At 41.8% G+C, this 19,181-nt stretch overlaps 2 protein-coding genes across 4 annotated transcripts; one reads left to right on the top strand and one right to left on the bottom strand.

Moving 5' to 3' along the window:
• Positions 1–551: 551 nt before the first annotated feature.
• LOC139923388 (uncharacterized) lies at positions 552–7,284 on the bottom strand. Of its 3 annotated transcripts, none has more exons than XM_071914151.2 (2): positions 7,152–7,284; positions 552–4,206 (listed from the first exon to the last, which is right to left on the bottom strand). In XM_071914151.2, the coding sequence occupies exon 2, from the start codon at positions 4,082–4,084 to the stop codon at positions 2,438–2,440; it is 1,647 nt and encodes a 548-aa protein (XP_071770252.1). In that variant the 5' UTR covers positions 4,085–4,206; positions 7,152–7,284; the 3' UTR covers positions 552–2,437. The 3 variants fall into 3 exon arrangements, with proteins under 3 accessions (XP_071770252.1, XP_071770253.1, XP_071770254.1); XM_071914152.2 differs by lacking the exon at positions 7,152–7,284 and adding an exon at positions 6,398–6,569; XM_071914153.1 differs by lacking the exon at positions 7,152–7,284 and adding an exon at positions 5,898–5,949.
• Positions 7,285–12,704: 5,420 nt separating this feature from the next.
• On the top strand, positions 12,705–18,282 carry ftr14l (finTRIM family, member 14-like). Its single transcript, XM_071914179.2, has 8 exons — positions 12,705–13,324; positions 13,477–13,572; positions 13,740–13,973; positions 14,148–14,307; positions 14,457–14,552; positions 15,456–15,592; positions 16,085–16,532; positions 18,050–18,282. Exons 1-7 carry the CDS (start codon positions 12,926–12,928, stop codon positions 16,466–16,468), a joined length of 1,506 nt encoding a protein of 501 aa, XP_071770280.1. The 5' UTR covers positions 12,705–12,925; the 3' UTR covers positions 16,469–16,532; positions 18,050–18,282.
• Positions 18,283–19,181: the final 899 nt, after the last annotated feature.

The following is a 19,181-nucleotide window of genomic DNA, read 5'->3' on the forward strand; positions in this document are numbered from 1 at the left end:
GTCTGGTGTTTCTTTCAGTGTTGAGATTTCAGTGTAAGACTCAACTGTTTGAGTTGTAGAAAGGATCAGAATATTAACCTAGATCTCAAACACTGTCTGAAGTGCAATACCTGCTCTACATCTAGTTTCTCCCTATTGAATTGGTACAGCTGCTGCCATACTTAATTTTTTACATGGTAAAGAGCGACACCATGTGGACTTGTTGAAAAATGCAGGTGTGAGAGAAATCCAATATGCTGAAGTTCCCAAAATGTTGCTTATCAATTATAAAATTATGTACTTAATGGTGCAGCAAAATAAACCAGTATCACAAAGTGATACAGCATCTAGTGTCAAAACCAGATACCAACAGTCATGTGCCATTGCCCAGGACCTAAACAATTAAGGGTCTTCCGAATGAGCAACAGCAGTCCGCAAATAATTGTTTCTGAGCAAGACTGCCATCTAGCTGTATGGCTTACTGCTTTTCCCCAAATGATACCACAGAAAATCCTAGTAATTTACCATTAAGCCCATGTGATCTGCCTTATACAATGTACAGAACACCACAAGAGAGTCAACAACCTTTATTTATCCATATATGTGCCACTCAGAAATTGGGAAGAGATGTTTCAGGGTTTGCCCTTAAAAGAGAAGCCGATATGGATCAGTTACATTGTTACTTTTTTCTCTCTACATTGAGGCCATTGACAAAAATGGGGGGAAAAAAATTAAAGACAATATGGTCGTAACAGTGTAAACACATGGTAATATACATAAAAGCAAAAAAAGTAATAGGTATCAGTGACATCAAATTAAAATGTAGGGTAAGTTAGTATGAGTAAGAACAAAAGACTCCTGAAAACCCTAACTTTTTTTTTCTTCTTTTTTCAAATAACAGCTCGGCATACATTTCTACATAGCATGCAATAAGGCACCTATCTAACACAAGGAAGAAACCTATGCTACAGTTTGAAGCACAATTGTTATCCAAATAAAATGAAAAGAAAATATTGCTCACCATGTTCACTCCCATAAAAACAGTATATCTCTCATTCCCTTTCATATAACCCAAGCCATATCTAAAAAAATACATCAGTTTGTAAAAGATATTTTACACAGAACAGTAAATAGAGCGCAATCCAATGGAATTCGGAAAAATCTGAAAGTTCTGTAAAAGCAAGCTTTTCTCCTGTAGTCTTCTTTTTAGTATACACAATCGATCTGCTTGACCACATTGTGAGTTTGTAGAACATTATGAGTAAGAGTTACCTATATTCTATACACAGGTAATTGAATTAGTCTCCAAAGCAATAAAGAAAGTGTGTCATTGCATTTCAGTAATGTACATTTGGTGCTGGAGTACAGAGGAAAACGCACAGTAAATAATTAGGACACAGGTCATCTTGTAATATGCTACCCAGTATGTTTATTTTCTATTATGCATTTTCTTATGACTAAATTGCATCTCAATAGAATTAGGGTCTCAGCCAGTATTGCTCTCTGTACAGTCTGTTCAGCAGTGCTAACCCCTCGTAGACATACCAAAAACATAACCTGATAAATATAGAAGATGGCTCGTGTCTGATGGAGCCCAAACCCAAGATCAACAGCCTGCACGAGAGCACCTGCAACATTTCCTGGTATCTCCAACACTTAAAACAAAACAAATAAAAGTCATAAAGGAAAAAAAGGTGGAGACAAAGTGGATCTTACTATCAAAAATGTCATCTTCTGGAACATAACAGCACACTAGTCACCTATACATATATATAAAAAAGAAAATCATTAAATATTTACATAGGATTTCTTTGTCTGCTTCACATGGATTGTGGGGGTGAAAAGAAACTGCTAATTTATTTAAATCAAGACAACATAACTTTTCTCGTTCACCAATTGCGTTGGTAGCCTAGACTGCTACACGTCATGAATAAAGTTACAGCTGAGAAGCACAATTGCCTGCCTGAAGGTACATTAACTCAATTCTGCTATCAAAAAGACTAACCAGAAGGGGAAGCATTGTTTTTTCCCCAGGTAACAATTTTATCATGTAGATTATCAAATCACATTTTTTTTTCTTTAAAAGTGTTCAAAAGAGGTCCTGGAGCAAGTTAAGCACAATCACAAACAAGTATAGAGGCTCCTTCACATCTATTATCACAACCTCTTCAAACTGAGCAGAAAGTCCTGGGTACAGCTCTGAATTATAGGTTACACAGTCCTTCAGGCCAAGTCTTTTCCTTTTGAATAAAGACTTGTGTGTCACTGTCCATTCATATTAAACTGCTCCACTTAAACATAGCAATGTGCTGACCTGACCTGACTCTTCTCTATGGGAGTTGGCCTGATATTTCCTGTGGCTATATCAAGGATGGGACCATTGGTAGAACAGAAACAGAGGGGGGCGCAGGGGTGTGTGCGCTTGAGTGGGATAGGGTGGGAGTGTGGTAAAGGGGGCTCAATGATCTACATGGATCCTATGATGCCTGGAGAGGGAGGATGAATGGTTAAAGCCTTTTCCACACTGGGAGCACCTGTATGGTTTATCACCAGACAGGATGCGTTGTTTTAGGATGGTGGTGTTCGGGAATCCCTTCCCCGAGGGCATGGGGCTGTACTGCTGCGGCTGCTGCTGCTGTTGTGGCTGCTGCTGTTTATTCTCCAAGTGAACTCTCTGATGCCTAGAGAGGGAGGAGGAGTGATTGAATACCTTTCCACAGTGAGGGCAGGTGTAACTCTTTCCCTCGGAGTGGACTCTTTGGTGCCGGGACAGGGAGGAGGAATGATTGAAGCCCTTGTCACAGTGGTGGCACATGTAGGGCTTGTCTCCCTGCTGGTGGATCCTCTGCTTCATCGGACCGCCATAGGGGAAGGTCTTCCCAGACTGAGGGGAGGGATACACAGGGTTCTGCAAGTGGGCCTTGTGGTGGCGAGAGAGAGAAGAGGAGTGGTTGAAGCCCTTGCCGCACTGGGTGCAGGTGTAGGGCTTCCCCCCAGCATGGACCTGCTGGTGCTTCTTCAGATGGCGCTTACGGACAAAACTCTTCCTGCACTGGTTGCATTTGTACGGCTTCTCACCCGAGTGAATCCTCTGATGTTCCCTCAGGGTGGCAGCAGCTGCAAAGCACTTTCCGCACTGTGTGCACCGGTGGGGCTTGTCCCCCATTGCCGCAGCGTGGGTCTTCTGGTGCTGCTTTAGGTTGGAAGCTGTAGCAAAGCCTTTGCCACATTGCCCACAGGTATAGGGCTTCTCACGTGCATGGACCTCCTGATGCTTTTTCAGATGCCTTCTGCGGATGAAGCTCTTCCTGCACTGGGTGCATTTGTAGGGCTTGTCCTCTGAATGCATCTTCATATGTTCTCTTAGGGTGATGGCAGCTGCAAAGCTCTTACCGCATTCTGAGCATCTGTGGGGTTTCTCTGGCAAGTGGATCATCTGATGAGACTTGAGGTTGAAGGCGTCAATAACACCTTTGCCCACCATCTCAACTCCGGTGGGGACATAGGGCTTTTCTTTCATGTGGATCTTCATGTGCTGCTTGAGGCTGGCCTCAACAGCGAAGCTCTCACCACAGTGGACACATATGTAAGGGTTGAGGTCCTTGTGAATCTCAAAGTGTTGGTGGAGATCGGCTATGCTGCCAAAAATCTCCCCGCACTCGTTGCACTGCAGGCCATGGGCCTCGTGTATGATGACACCGTTCTCAGACTCTACCGTCAGCTCCCCGCCGTGATCAGACTCCACTTTCACCACATGCTCACTTTCCGTCTTTAGCAGTACCTCTCCCAGCAGAGCCTCATTTGGTGCGGTCTTGATCTCTGCCCCTGTGAAGCAGTGCATCTCAGCGTGTTCCACCTTGATGTAATCATGGTCCGTCTCCGCTACAATTGCATCTACACAGGCTACAGCTCCCAGCTCTGGCCCCAGTCCCTGGATCTTGGCTAAGTCTGAGCCATGGATCTCCAGCTCTAATCCACGCTTTTCTTCTGTCATGATCTCCGTTTCTGCACCATAGTGAAGGTCGACCTGGCTGTGGGCTATGACACACTCCGACCCAAGTGTGTCAAGGCCGGAGGTGTCACACTCAGTCTCTGACTCGGCCATGAGAACACACTCCAGCCCAACGACCTCCGTTTTCCTGCCGGGCGGTGACTTTAGAGGGAATCGGGGGTAAAGAGCTCTGTTTTATTTCACGCAGCGCTGGTCCCTTTGGTCAGAGAGCAGACCTGCAAGGGAGGAAAATAGAGAGAAAAATAATTAAAATAATAATGGAGTGGTTTTCAATCATGTGTCATCAAGGGTCAAGAACAATTGTATGTACAGTATATATACACAAGATATTTTCCCACTATTTACAATAGCATTCCCGAGGAAGGTCACAAGCCACAAAGGTTATGCTTTCCTCAAAATGTTTTACTTTAAGAGACAGTGCTTCTTTGCATGCTTTATAGGCTACTGGGTTTCCCATATAGACCTCGCCACAAACACACAAAATGGACTTGCTAATAGCGCATATTTAGTAATATAAAGTTAAACAGTCAGGCCCCTATCAATCGTTTGGAGCCAATGCCACAAGGGAGGGTGAATATGGGTGGCATGAGTGAAAGCATGGGTGAATGCAGAATGGCACAATGACATGGCAAAGGGCAAGTGATTCCTCAGAATGATGATCTGGATAAACATGTATGGACAAACAATATAAAAATGTCATTAGAACCCAATTATGGCCTTCCTGGAAGACATAAGTATTATGGTAACAAACGATTAATTTCTAACTAAAAACCTAACATTGTGCTTGCAGGCTATAGAAGTATGTACATGAGTTAGTTTGATATGCTCAGACCTTTAATAAAATAAATAAAAGAATATGGTTGGCTCAACAAAGAGGTCTCCCACCTACCGACCATTATTAAAAAAAAATAAAAATAAGAATATAGTTGGCTCAACAAAGAGGTCTCCCACCTACTCCCCTGGATAAGTAGCAGTGCTACTCCTGCCTATCCCCCAGGTCAGACATGCCCAACCTGGGTCAGTCAAAAGAAGCACCCCATTGGAGGCACAACAAACTGCCAGTTGCAATGCAGGGGTTGAAGGAAAGTAACCTGTGTTTTGGTTAATACAAAACTATTATGGTGGTAGTCAACCTGTTAAATGGGAGTTAAGATTAGATGTGTCTATTTACTCCGGCCTATAGTCAGTGACTCTGTAGTGCACACACTGTTATTAAATTGTGCTCATCCACAAAACACGCAAATTGATTGGGTTGGTCCGTGCGCACGAAGAAACCATAACAAGGAAACGAAGTGATTTTCGTGGTCACGCAGGGTACATGGTGCCCTCTGAATTAAGTCATGGGCCATGACATAATATAAAAATGTTTTTTCCATGACCACCAATAGCTGGCTTGCTATACAACTTAGCAGGCTAAGTGGTCGCTTTGCTAGCTAACTTAGCACTTACGATAAGCTTCACTCGACTAGCTAACACAATTGATAAAATCAGAGTGGACCACATCATGATCAAGTCCCAATTCTAATGTGAAAACATACGCCAGCGTATGGCTGGCATACAAAATGGCTTATTTGTGCATTTCATGGTTTGTTATTTTAGTATCTGGAAGGTGTATCATTAATTAAAAAGTAAGATTCAGTCAATGGTTAAACATTCAACTGTTGATAGCTAGCCTACCGTAACAGCTACAAATAGCCATCATAGCCGCTAGTTAGCTGGCTATGGTCGGGGGGAAACTGGTTAACGACAAAACAGCATTGTGTTAGCAGCTAATGCGTTTGCTGATTTAGCCCGCTAACTAGCTTCATAGCGAGCAACAAGCGAGTAATAGTAGTCATTACAAAGAAAATAGTACATTTCTTACAAGTAAACATAATATATAGATCAGACTTAAGCAAGTCGGTACATTTATGATATAATCACCAACGCGGAAATTCTCCTTGTGCGCAGTATTAACAGGCCATCTTGTTGTGCCACACCAGCACTTCCAGCTAGCCAAGATTACATGCTCGCCTAAGATGGCTGCCGCTAGCTAACGTTAGCTTCCGCCCTTCAAAAAACATTGAACTCGAGTTGGCCCCGAACAAAAACGCTCAAGATTTGGCCAAACGTGTATACAGTGTCACATAACCAATCTAACGCCCTTGTTAAAACAGAATCAATCCCAAAGATTGATTTTATGGGCCAAATAACTAGCAAGCTAACTGCAACACACAGTAGTTACAATCTGGTGTTCGCTAGCTGAAACAAAGATGGCTAACGCGAGGGCGACCAGTGTTGGGTGAAAAGCCCGGGAAAGACAACCATTTACTTACATAAGAATCAATACAAGACAAAGAACATGCACAGTAATACAATTTGAGATGTATGAACCAAATACAATAGCAACAAACAGTCAGTTCTTACGTCAACTTATTTGATTCCCGAATGAGAGAGCATGAGGTAACTTGGCTACAAATCCAAAGCCCTCCTTTAATGCGGCAGCATCCCACAACCAGCACATACGACTTCAATGGCGGCCTTGCTCATGCTAGCAGCTAGGCAGCTACAACATTAGCGTGTTGGCTACCTAGCCACGATGCCAAGCTAACAAGCCAGCTAACCCAGTCCGCTAGCAAAGCTATCAAGCCTCCTCTCCTAGTACTAGCTTGTGGCTCCTAAAACACTGGAGCGGAAGCTTTCTTAAACCGCCCATCCGACCATGTTAACTCTGGTTTCGCAAAGATAAACTGGATGTTGTTTCCAGAGAGACGGGGAGGCAATTCAACACCCAACATATGTCTCAAAATTATATTTACTGAAATTCAGACTGAAATCTTTTCGTATTCCCGTGTGTCGCTGTGCTGTTGGTTTTTTCCAACAGAGCATACCAGAGTGAGTCTGGGCCTGTATTTTTCCATTATCGCCGTATACAAAGTTACTATCAAAACTGGAAACTGAAAATACACAATCCTAACGTTGGTTAATATTAACTATGCCGATTAAGAGTATATTCAGTAAAATTGATACGGTAGCACATAAAGTTGGCTCGTTCTGCCTCAACGTTGCTACTTTAACGTTAATGTAAGTTGCATTTGAACGATGAAATAATTTATGAGGAATAAAGATTCCGATTGTTATAAGTTAACAAATTTGTGCATGCATGCAACCACACACCCACCTTTCAGGACTAGTACTTTTTGATTGTTGACGAAAAAAACCGTTTATATGCTTCAAACTCCGGGTTGAAAAGGGCTTGCAAGCTCGTCTGTCTGCGCCTCGTCAAACTGGTGTGTCTTCCTCTCTCTCTCTCTCCCTTTCTGTGTAGCTGGCGCCACAGCTCATCTGGCGCCAACGTTGGAGCTACCGACGCACTTTAGCGAAAGTAATCATTGTCATTTAACTAGCACGGCAACCGCTACCGCCCCCTATAGCCCTGGAGTCGCTGCTAAAAGAGAGTTTCAAATGAGTTTAGTTTATGAAGAGAATGAGTGTTGAGAAAATGTTTTGACATACTGAGGGAAAGCTCCAAACAGTATGGATCAGCAGAGAGGCCCCAAATCCAAGTCTGGCTGCTGAACGTCACAAATATTTTCTATAATGTATGGATCTTGAGATTGGTAGCAAATGTGGAAGTCTGTGCAATATTATGATGTAATGGTACGCTTTACAAATTGTTGATTTTGATAGTCATACTACAAATTCTGTAGTATGGTAAGGTGAATATGTTTTTTTCCCAGTAAATTATGTTTTTTTCTTATTTTTTTAGTATTTTTTTTCACAGGAATCTGGTTAATGAAACTTGGCTAATTAAACTTGGCTTGCTTAAGCTATAATTTTTATATGCTTCGATCAAGTAGATGTCATCAGCAAATAGAGGAGGAAGCACTGATAAGAATGCATTCATGTAGAACAGGAACACCAAGGACCCGAGAATGGAGCCCTGCAGGACACCATCTGATGTCCATCTATTTGCAGCAACCAGTTGTTGCATGTAGATTAGAGAATGAGAGGATGAATCCATCTATTTGTCCACAAAAACTGTAGTGAGATAATATGTAAGTTAGAATGTAATGATTAACAGCATCCAACAAAGGTTTTAATTAATCTAGAAATATTGCAAGAGCATATTCATTGCAGCTGGTCATAGTTGAGAGCAGAATGGATTTATCAACCAGCTGTAGGGGAGACATGTCTGTGGAATCGTTCTTTATAAATAAATACTGGTGGTCATATCAGATGGAATGAGCATTTAGATGCTACAGCACTCTGAATCTTTGAAAACCATGGAAAGACAGAGATAGGACTGTGAAATAGTGGAGGGTTGCTAGATAGCTGTTAGACCCCCTGTCCCCTTTCTTAAAGAGAGGGAACCTGTCTTGGATGTTTAGTCCTGGGAGGGGAGACCACCTTAGAATAGGAGGTTTACCCTTTCTCTATTATTGTTCCTTCTTTTCATATACAAGGATACCATACAAATTACAAACAGTGAGCACTCAAACCGACTTTATAGAACCTTGAGCTGTGGGAATCAATCTACTGAATCTGGCATGGTCTATACAGGACATTCACCCCTGATTTTATTAAATCCTGGAAGCTAAGCAGGGTTGTGCTTGCTTAGGATTTGAAACAGAATACCAGTAGTAAGTAAGTAGTAAGTAAATCTTTCAAATATCTCTGGTAAAATATACATTAAAAAACAAAACAACATACTATTTGAAGTCCATCATTCAATTTATTTAACCTTTATTTTACCAGGTAGTCACTGGAGATCAATGATCTCTTTTTCGAGCAAGACCTGGCCAAAATGGCAGCATTTAAAAAACAAAAAAAACAAAAAAAACAAAAAAAACAAACAAACAAACATACAAGACACAAACACAGACAAGAACATAGAAGGCAAAGTGGTGCAAGGGGATAAATTTGAGCTGGAGCGGACAAGATTGAATGGGAGTGGGAGGGAGATTGGAGGGTAGGGTAAAAAAGGTAGGGCAAGAAATAGGAGGGAAGGTGAGGCTTTCCGGGGGGTTGCTGGGGAGAGAAGGTCAAGTTAATGAATATAAGTATAACATTACATTATACAGTGAAGCATCGACATTCTCCCATCTCAATTTGAGCTTTAAAATCAGATATGGTAATGAAAGCCTGTAGTTTCAGAGTTTTTTGAAGTCCATTCCAGGCAGAGGGAGCAGAGAACATGAAGGCCCTTTTCCCAAACTCAGTGCGGGTTCTGGGTACTGAGGCATATAAATAGTCCTGTGATCGTAAGCTGTAAGATGGGTTTGATGTGATAGTGAAGTATGAACAGAGGTAAAAAGGGAGCTGACCAATGATTGCTTTATAAATGAAGGTGTACCAATGAAGCAGCCTACGGGCAGGCAAGGACGGCCAGTTTACTTTAGCATACAGAGTGCAATGATGGGTAAGTGATCTATAACTGGTAATAAATCTCAATACACCATGGTAAGCAGTGTCCAACATGTGTAGTGAGGTGGAACAGGCATTCATGTATAAAACATCACCATAATCTAATACTGGTAAAAAAGTGTCAGCGACTAGTTTCTTTTTTGCATTAAAAGAAAAGCACGACTTGTTTCTAAATAGAAACCCAACCTCACTTTTAGTTTCTTAACCAGACTTTTGACGTGTGGTTTAAAAGACAAGCTGTCATCAAGTAAAAAGCCTAGGTATTTAAAAGTCGATACAATCTGAATTGGAATACCTTGCGATGTGCGTATAGAGGCAAGACTATGCGCTTTTGTTTTGGACTTAGTAAAAATCATCACTTTTGTTTTCTCCGGATTTAAAACAAGCTTTAGTTGCTGAAGTTGGGATTCTATTTCTTTCTTTTCCAGAGCCTTTGTCAAATCAGAACACCACCTGTCGCAGCCCTTGCCTGTCACTAAAGGTGTACCTCAAGGCTCCATACTTGGCCCCACTCTGTTCTCCTTATACATAAATAACATTGTCAGTGTAGTAGGAAATCCAAAGACTCATTTGTATGCAGATGATACAGTTTTATATTCAGTTGTACCTTACCCTGATGCTGTTCTGCACTCTCTTCAAGACAGCTTCAATAGAATACAGGTGGCTTTCTATAGTCTTAACCTTGTTTTAAACACATCTAAAACAAAAGTTATGTGGTTTGGTAGGAAGTCTGTTATCCCGCCTGGAAGCATCACAACAACTAATGGCTCAGTTCTGGACACAGTCACCTCTTATAAATACCTCGGTATATGGTTAGATAATACACTTTCTTTTTCTCAGCATTTATTACATCTTCAGTCAAAAGTAAAAGCAAGACTTGGCTTCTTGTACCGGAATCGCTCTTCCTTTACTCACTCTGCGAAACGCTCCCAGTCCAAATGATCCTTCTCCCCTTGTTTGACTATGGCGATGTCATTTACAGGCATGCAAGCAAGAGTGTCCTTGAACGCCTTAGTGTTTTGTACCACTCAGCAATTAGGTTTGCCACAAATGCCCCCTATACAACACATCATTGTGACTTATACACTTCTGTTAATTGGCCACCGTTACACATTCGACGAGAGATTCATTGGCTTACACTCGTTTACAAAACCCTCCTTGGTCTGATCTTGTTAAAATTGTCATCCACTCCCTATAACACCAGAGCTGCCCGCCATATCTCGCTAGAAGTTCCCCGTGTTAATACTTCTTTTGGCCAGTCCTCCTTCCAATTTGCTGCTCCCAGCAGTTGGAATGAGCTGCAAAAGACTTTGAAACTGGACAAATTGATCTCCCTCACTACTTTTAAGGACTCTATTGCAGAGTTGTTCACACACACCTGCAACTGTCACCCAGCCTTTTAACTGACAAAGAAATGTGTCTGTTCTGCTTCATGACTTGTAATTTTATTTGGTTGTTTGTTTAGTGTGTGTTTTGATTATTTCCCCATTCCCATACTGTGTTGGGTTTCTCTGCCTCTGCATGTATGTAACATTTGTGTCTGATAGTCTTAGATTGTTCTTTGTTTAGTTTCTTTTGCATGTTTTTTTTTTTTGTCCCCTTTTCCCTTTACCCTTCGAGAGGTCCTTTTGTCCTCTTGCCAGGCCGTCATTGTAAATAAGAATTTGTTCTTAATTGACCTGCCTGGTTAAATAAAGGTTAAATTGAAATTAAAATTTAAAAAGCAGTAGCACAACAGTAAATGACAGTGTCATCAGCATAAAAATGAAAGTTTGCATTTGGAACACTTTTGCTTAGATTATTGATATAGATTGTAAATAACAATGGTCCTAGAACAGAACCTTGTGGCACCCCCCTGTGGACAGATAAAACATCAGAATAAAAAAAAACCTAAAAAAAAAACAACAACTATGAAATATAGAGGATCCAGTCTATAAAAGAGTTTTGTGAACCAAGGACATTTTACATACCAGAATTTATAAAGTGTTGTAATTAATTTAAAGTTTGTGCCATCAATCAGGTTGTAAGAGGTGTCTCTTTTTCACACACTAGATGTCTGACTTTGGAAGGAACTCTTCATGTAGCCTACACAAGGGCATTTTGGTGCACAGTGCACAGTGTATAGATTTGAGGGAGAGAGACAAGAGAGAGGGGTATAGCCTACTTGTTTCCTGTAATAATATATTACTCCCACAAGAGGACCCTGTTCTACCATTGCCAGTAATAGTGAATGCCCTGGTGGTTTTCCCAGTGATCTCAGTGAGACTTGGGTTGGCACAATTCAAAAGATATAGATAAAGCAAATGTGATTATGAGACCAAGATAACAAAGTGGAGGTAATTCCTTATAACAGTGTGGGTTCAAAGTGTAAAATACACATTTAGCAAGATATAAGATTATGTGAACATCCATACAGTAATATGGATTAATTTGGCAACCCCCTTTATCTTGGAGATAGCACCGCTCAGAGGTGAGAGGTGGTATGGATTTCAAAATGAAATGAAACAAGTCATCATCTAGAGGGAATATGTAACTGATAAGTGACACTCAGAACTTGGCAAACATCACACAGCCAGCTCATGTTGCAGATGGTGAACTTCTTCATCTCAAAGTGCCTCAAGTGGAGGCACAACTGGACATGAGGACCTCCTGTCTCTAGACTTAATTAGAACAGTGCATAGCATCATTGTGTGTTGTAAAAGTGAGATATGTAAATATGTAAAAGTGAAATGTGCAACTCTTAATTAATTAATTAATGACACTGGCATTACACACATTTCTTATCAGACCTACTTGTATATAAACTAACCAACCTCAATAAACTGTCAATATAACCATACAGTACTTGTGGACTCATTTCAGTTGGGGATGTTTTTTTGTTTTTTTTTATTAGTTCTGTTGTTTTATGATGACATACTGAAAATCAAATAAATCCTCATATCCATCTACACATACAAAGTGGGCTTTATAATGAGGGCCTTTATGGATTTGAAATAATTTTGGTTCTTATCTCTTACTGAATAAAGAGAAATGTCTCTGTAATACTTCATAGTTCATGTGCAAAACATATTTTTGCTGTGGCGATTAATTCATTTTGAAACATACAAATAAGAGCTCCTTTTTTGGTATTGGTAGTTTCTCATTTTCCACACTATAGTACATTCTTTTTTCTCAACCCTCCTCTTTGTCACAGTGCATGTGTAGTGCCACCCCTCCTCTGCCTATTAAACATCCAACCAGGAATACTGGTTTTACCTTGAGAGTACACCACATAACTATCATTCTGTCACACACAGCTGCAGTCACACAGTTTCACTGAAGCTGTCAACTTCTGGAACCCATATTCTCTGTGTATCTGTGGATGCCACATCTCTACACCTGCTCACTTTGGTTTTCCTTGGGTCTTTTATTTATCTGTGGATGTAAATACATTTTATCACACTTTTTTAAAATCTTCTAGCTGACCTTAACCACCTGTGGACTTTTACGCTATTATCTGCCGGACATCACTTTTCTATCCAAGTAAAAATGTCCCACCCCAGCACTCTGGACTTGGACAGATACAGCAGCTTGGAGAAATCTCGTCGCTCCACCAGCCGCAGCCAATCCAGGCCCCAGCCCAAAAATGGAGATGTCCTGTGTGACTTCTGCACAACGAGGAAGCAGAAGGCTGAGAAGTCTTGCCTGCTGTGCCTGGCGTCCTACTGCAACACCCATCTTCAGTCTCACTACGAGTACCCTGCTCTGATGAAGCACAAGCTGGTCAAAGCCACGGGCCAGATGAGGGAGAAGATCTGTGCGCAGCATGACAAGCTGCTGGAGGCGTTCTGCCGCACCGATGAGACGTCAGTGTGTGTTCTCTGCATGATGGATGAACACAAACACCACGACACTGTCCCCGCTGGAACAGAAAGGACAGAGAAGCAAGTGAGTAGAAAAAACTAGCACATAGATACTCAGTGAGTGATTTAAAAGGTTCTTTATTGTAACATGAATCCAGCTAGTAGTTCAGCTGAAAATTTCACACTGTTATCATCCATTGATGAAGGCAACTTTGATGTTTATTCCTTCTTCTACAGAAACAACTTGGCACCACGCTCCACAAATCTCAACAGAGGATTGATCAAAGAGTGAAAAAGTGGCAGGACCTCCGACAAGCTGTGGAATCACTTAAAGTAGGTATAATGCCATAAGGGTAGTATGAAGCCATGATACTTTCTGGTTTGGAATAGAGAGAGAAGTGGACCATCCTTCAGACAATGAGAAATAAACTACTTTCCATTCGTCTTTAAGCAAACTCTCTCTCCCTTCTCTTTCTCTCTCTTTCTTCCTATGCCGACAGCACTCGGCCCAGGTGGTCCTGGATGAGAACGAGCGGATCTTCACTGAGCTGCTGCGCTCCATAGAGAGGAAGTACAACGAGGTCAAGGAGATGGTCCGTTCCCACGAGAAGACCACAGTGACCCGGGCCGAGATCCTGCTGGACCGCTTGGAGGAGGAGATCACGCTCCTGAGGAAGAAACACACCGACCTGGAGAAGCTCTCACACACCGACGATCACATACACTTCCTACAGGTGAGCCTGACTGTGCTGCGGACCACGGACAAGACCAGAGAGAGACAGTTTTTAGACATGAACAGTGTGGTGTTATACTGCATTAAGCATTGTGTGTCGTAGTTAATAATCAGTTTGCCTTGCTTTGTATCCACCTTCATCCCTGTCTTCATCTCTGTCATTTCTTTACCACAGAGCTGGCAGTCTCTGTCAGGTCCCTCGGGGTACGAAGACCTCAACAACATCAGTGTTGCCCCCTACTACTCCTTTGACGCTACCAAGAGAGCCATCGCTGCACTGAAATTGCAAGTGGAGGAAGTCAGCAAGACAGAAATTAGCAAAATCTCTACAGCAGGTTGGCAAATTTGTCTTGTTTTTGTGTCAAGTGGCATTTAATGTCTCTCTGCAGAAGGTATTTATTTTCTAGAATGGTCATTTATTCAGGCGGCTGTTGTTTATATGAAACATACACTCTCATGGGTTTCCTTGTCTGTCTCTTCATAGTGAAGGAAGTCTACATTACTGAAGAACTGGAGACAAAGACAAGGAAAGTGTCAGTGATGAACGAAGAGCCAAAGACGAGACAAGATTTCATGAAATGTGAGTCGTCCACTTTCTTTTTACAGCAAACAGTAGATCCAGCCGGCTTTGCATTGACCGTGGAACTTTGACTTTTTTTTTGCTTCAGCCTGGCAGGGTGATTTGGCAGACATATTGTCTCCATTAAATCTCATTCACATTCTGGCTAGTGAGGTTAATTGTGTACTAACCTGGTGTGAAAAGGAGTAGACATGGGCTGATAGGTTAGGAACATTTCCATTCCTGACAATGGGATGATTAAACCTTGTGGTGAAACAACTGAAACTAGTGTTAAGAGAGGTATGCTGCTTGCAGAACAGGTTCGGTGAAATGTGTGAAAACCAACTTGCAGTTCAGGAACGTCTAAACAAATAAAGGTGTTGCTGCTTTTGCCCCCACCTGTGGAAACTGGAAAGCAGTGCAGCAAGCTGATTTCTGGGAGTTACACAATATGGACTCACTGGGTTGACTTTCAGTCATTCTTTAACATATTAGTTTCCCTCTGTCTGTACACTACAACAGTCTGGGCAATATGCAGCAAATGCATTTCACGTCCACTACTTCACAAACACTTGGTTTAGACAGTTTAGTTTGTTTATGTGCACAAAGATAAAGCAAAGAAGTGAAGTAATAAACTGTGGTGATAAAATACAATGATAAGACACGGATAAAGAAGAAAAACAAATACAAATTTGGGCTTGTGAGATAAAGGCTTATAAAAACATCTCACTTCAAAAGAAACAAACACAAAAACAATCAAGATGACAAGCAAAGATAAAACTGAATTAGAAAACATTAACATAAATGACAACTAAGCACAACAAAGACCCACTTTAAGGCAACAGAAAAGGCATCAAAGAGTGTTTGAGTGTCAGGTATACTTAGGAGCTTGGATTGAGGTTTATATCGCTCTGTACTGTCCAGACTCCTGCCAGTTGACCTTGGACTCCAACAGCATCCACCCCAATCTGTACCTCTCCGATGGGAACCGAACAGCTACGATGATGAACGATCCCAAGAGCTACCCTGACCACCCAGACAGATTCGACCACTGGCAGCAGGTGAGAGCTGCTCACTGTTTGCATGAAAAGAGGTGGAGGGGAGTTGACCCATTGGGAACCTGCTCTCTGAAACGCCCCCCCCTGGAGGAGCTCAGGCAGTGTCAGCGTTGTCTTTTAAATCACTTCTTATGACCCATTTCTAAAGATAAGTTTATAATGATGTTTTTCTTTGCACTATTTTTCCTACTCTTTTCTTGTGTACGCTTGTTCATGTGTCTTTGTTGATCTTGATTGTGCAGCACTTTGTAAATCTGTGCTTTAGAAAAGTGCCAGACAAATAAAGTTATTTTATTATAACATAATTAAGTTATGTTTATAAATGTGTCTAGGGGATTTTGCAGTTGTAGCATACGAGTCATATCTCAGCAGGTGTCGTTATGCAGCCTTTTATGCTACCAACTGTGGATTTAACATGTGGAATGACAGCATCACTGTGCATGTGTAAAGCAATACCTGGGCCTTCAGTTTATCCTCTCCTCCGTCTCATCCCAGGTGCTGTGCAGGGAGAGCCTGAGTGGGAGCCGCTGCTACTGGGAGGTGGACTGGAGGGGAACGGAGACCGATGTGGCCGTTACCTACAGAGGGATCAGCCGCAAAGGCAATGGCAATGAATGCAGCCTGGGCTGGAACGACAAGTCCTGGAGCCTGTACTGCTCCGAGTCCAAATACTCATTTGTGCACAAAAACAAGAGCACAGACATAGCGGTGCCGCGGTCGTCTCGCATCGGGGTCTACCTGGATCACAAGGCAGGGACCCTTGAGTTTTACAGCGTGTCTGACAGCATGCACCTTCTGCACAGAGTTCAGACTACATTTACCGAGCCGCTCTACCCTGCATTCAGTGTGTGGGGCTTCGGCTCTAGTGTAAGACTATAGGAGAGTTGAGACAGTTACTTCTGAATGCTGTTAAATTTGAAATATGGTGTTTCTTTCCTTTTCTATTGTAAACTGGGCCGGATTATCCATATAACCAATTTGCCTTGTCGGGGAGGCACCACACATTCAAACCACAATTATACCTTTAAAGCTTTGTCATATTTTCTTTATATATTAGGCCTACTCTCTGGGGGGAATGCATACACAGCCAAAATTAACATTTGATAATAAAAAAAGAATATGCATAAAGAGAAAGAATCGTGATTGGTGTGTAGGTGCCCCCCCGCCTCCCCATCACATTTGAATTTGTCCAGTTCAAGCATTTTGTGCGGTAAGAGAAAACCCGTTCACCGGAGGAGCTGCTAAAAAAAGGTAGGCTGAAAACTACTTTCCCAAGTGTGTTCGCCGCAGTCAGGCTTTTCTTAACCCTGCCTGTTACTAACTTACTAACTGTAAGAGTGAGAGATCCTTTTCACAACTTAAAAGAGTGAAGAACGAACTGATCGAGTTGATGCTTGTGGAAAGGTTTTCTCTTTGAACTGGATGCGCGGTTTGTGATGCTGCAATACATTCAGGGATGGACTGGCCATCGGGACTACCGGGAGAATTCCCGGTGGGCCGCTCTGTCTAGGCCTCCTCTATAAACAGAGTGAGAGGGTGTCATGGGGCCAGAACGCACTGGAACGGCAATCCGGGTGTGAATCTGACGACGGAACGCGCGTTCCGGTTCTGAAAAAATGAATACAGATCGAGCAGTCAAAATTTGGTGGCTTAAACAACTGGTTTGGTTAGTTTTTACACCAACTTGGCCGGCTGGGCGGTGTTTGGACCTTCGAGCCAATCATAGTGCTTAAAAACGCGAACCCCACCCAACCGGGAAGCCGTGCAACATTAAACAGACTCACATCAAATAGCCTAACTGGCACCGTTTAGTCAGAGCCACGGAGCTGACAGGTTGTGTTGTGAAATCACCAGCAAGGATGGTTGGTGTCCGGCCGATTGTGGTGGGCTGGTCTGGACAAAAGTCCGGGTCCATCCCATTGTCTCAATGTGCTGCTCCTTTCACCTTCTGCAGTTCCCACTGTCACATCAACTCACCTGAAGTGATTGTTTTCTACAGTGATTGAGCTTGCTTTATTTGGTGGTATGTGGGGCCTTGTATGTGGTGCTGAAGTTGCATTAGATGTCTGTTTAATGATTTTTTTCTATTTTTTGTATTATGATTTTTTTAGTCATGCTCTGTAATGGTTTGGCATTTAGTCTTCATTCAGGCCTTTGAAAATGGTGGAAACAAATTTTCCACCATTTAAAATTTGATACAGTAGGCTATAGCTCTGTGTGTAAAGCCTGAAATTACATTTGTAGGCTCAAGTCAATCTATGATGTAAAGTAATTTTTTGGTTAGTACATTGTCTTACATTTGTCTGCAGTATGTGTGTTGAGCCTGTACTGTTTAAGTTAATGTAAATCTATGATCTTTATTGGCATAGTAAATTTCACTTTTTTGTGTGTCAAGTGGATGGAGGGGGGCACTTCAAGTGAAGTCACCCTAGGGCACCACACTGTGTTAATCCGGGCCTGATTGTAAGGAATCCAGGTAATTGTTCTTTTAAGACTATTTGGTCTGAGGATGACAATGTGTTAGTAGTAGGGGAAAAGGCACGGTTTAAATATGCAATAATTAAATTATCCTCTTGTCTTTTCTTAATGTCTTAATCGTACTGTTTATCTTTTGCTCTATCATCAAAACATGTAACTGTCAGTCACCATCAATACTGTCAGTCAAATTAAATCATAGTTGCTGAAAACCTCAACCCCGGTGTTTTGATTGATTGATTTGGCACTTGAAATAAGGATTTGCACAGCTATTAACAACCAGTTCCTTACACACACATCATGTGGACAGTGGCTCAACATCACTGAAGGTCACTACACCTTCTATCCTTTAATGTCATATCAAATATCATCCTCTCACATATCTATCATTTCTGATTCCATTAATACAGCCAATCTGGAAATATCCTCTCTCACCTGGTCCCAACACTGATGATGAAATGGAAAGAAAACCCAACATCCTAACAAACATCTAGTGTCAGCCACTGCTTTAAGTTCTGAGTTGTAAACGACCCTGTTCAACGCTTGAAAATCAATATAAGATCAATAAGTGCTTTGCATTAATTTGAAAGAAAAAATGTCTGTTGGCCATGTTTTGGCTGTTTTATGGCAGGGCAACCTTTTTGTTTGTATTTGGACTGCAGATTTTTGATCCCCCATCCCCTCATCGTGTGATTTATTGAGCGACAGTGATGGGTTGAACCTCCAGAGGGCATCAGAAAGAAACAGATTTTGTGTGTGGTCCAGATCTCTCTGTATCTCGTTCTCTCTCTCTCTCTCTCTCTCTCTCTCTCACACACACACACACACACACGCACGCACACACACACACACACACACACACACACACTTGAGTTCCCGATTCTTTGTGGACAATCGAGTTGTCTTCCAGAGAAGAGGAGGATGGTGTATCATGAGCGACTGGGTAAAAAAAAAAAGCCAAAAAAGATGCGCTTGGTTATTGTATCAAGCGCTCCCGATGGCCTCCAAATGTCTTCATCTAAACAATTCTTTGGCAGCTGTTAAACCTCCGTTTTTTTTTGTTTTTTATATATATATATTAATTTTTTTTAGAAAAAAAAGGAATCTTCATCTGAAT

The sequence above is a fragment of the Centroberyx gerrardi genome, chromosome 15, assembly GCF_048128805.1.
Source record: "Centroberyx gerrardi isolate f3 chromosome 15, fCenGer3.hap1.cur.20231027, whole genome shotgun sequence".
NCBI classification, from domain to species: domain Eukaryota; kingdom Metazoa; phylum Chordata; class Actinopteri; order Beryciformes; family Berycidae; genus Centroberyx; species Centroberyx gerrardi.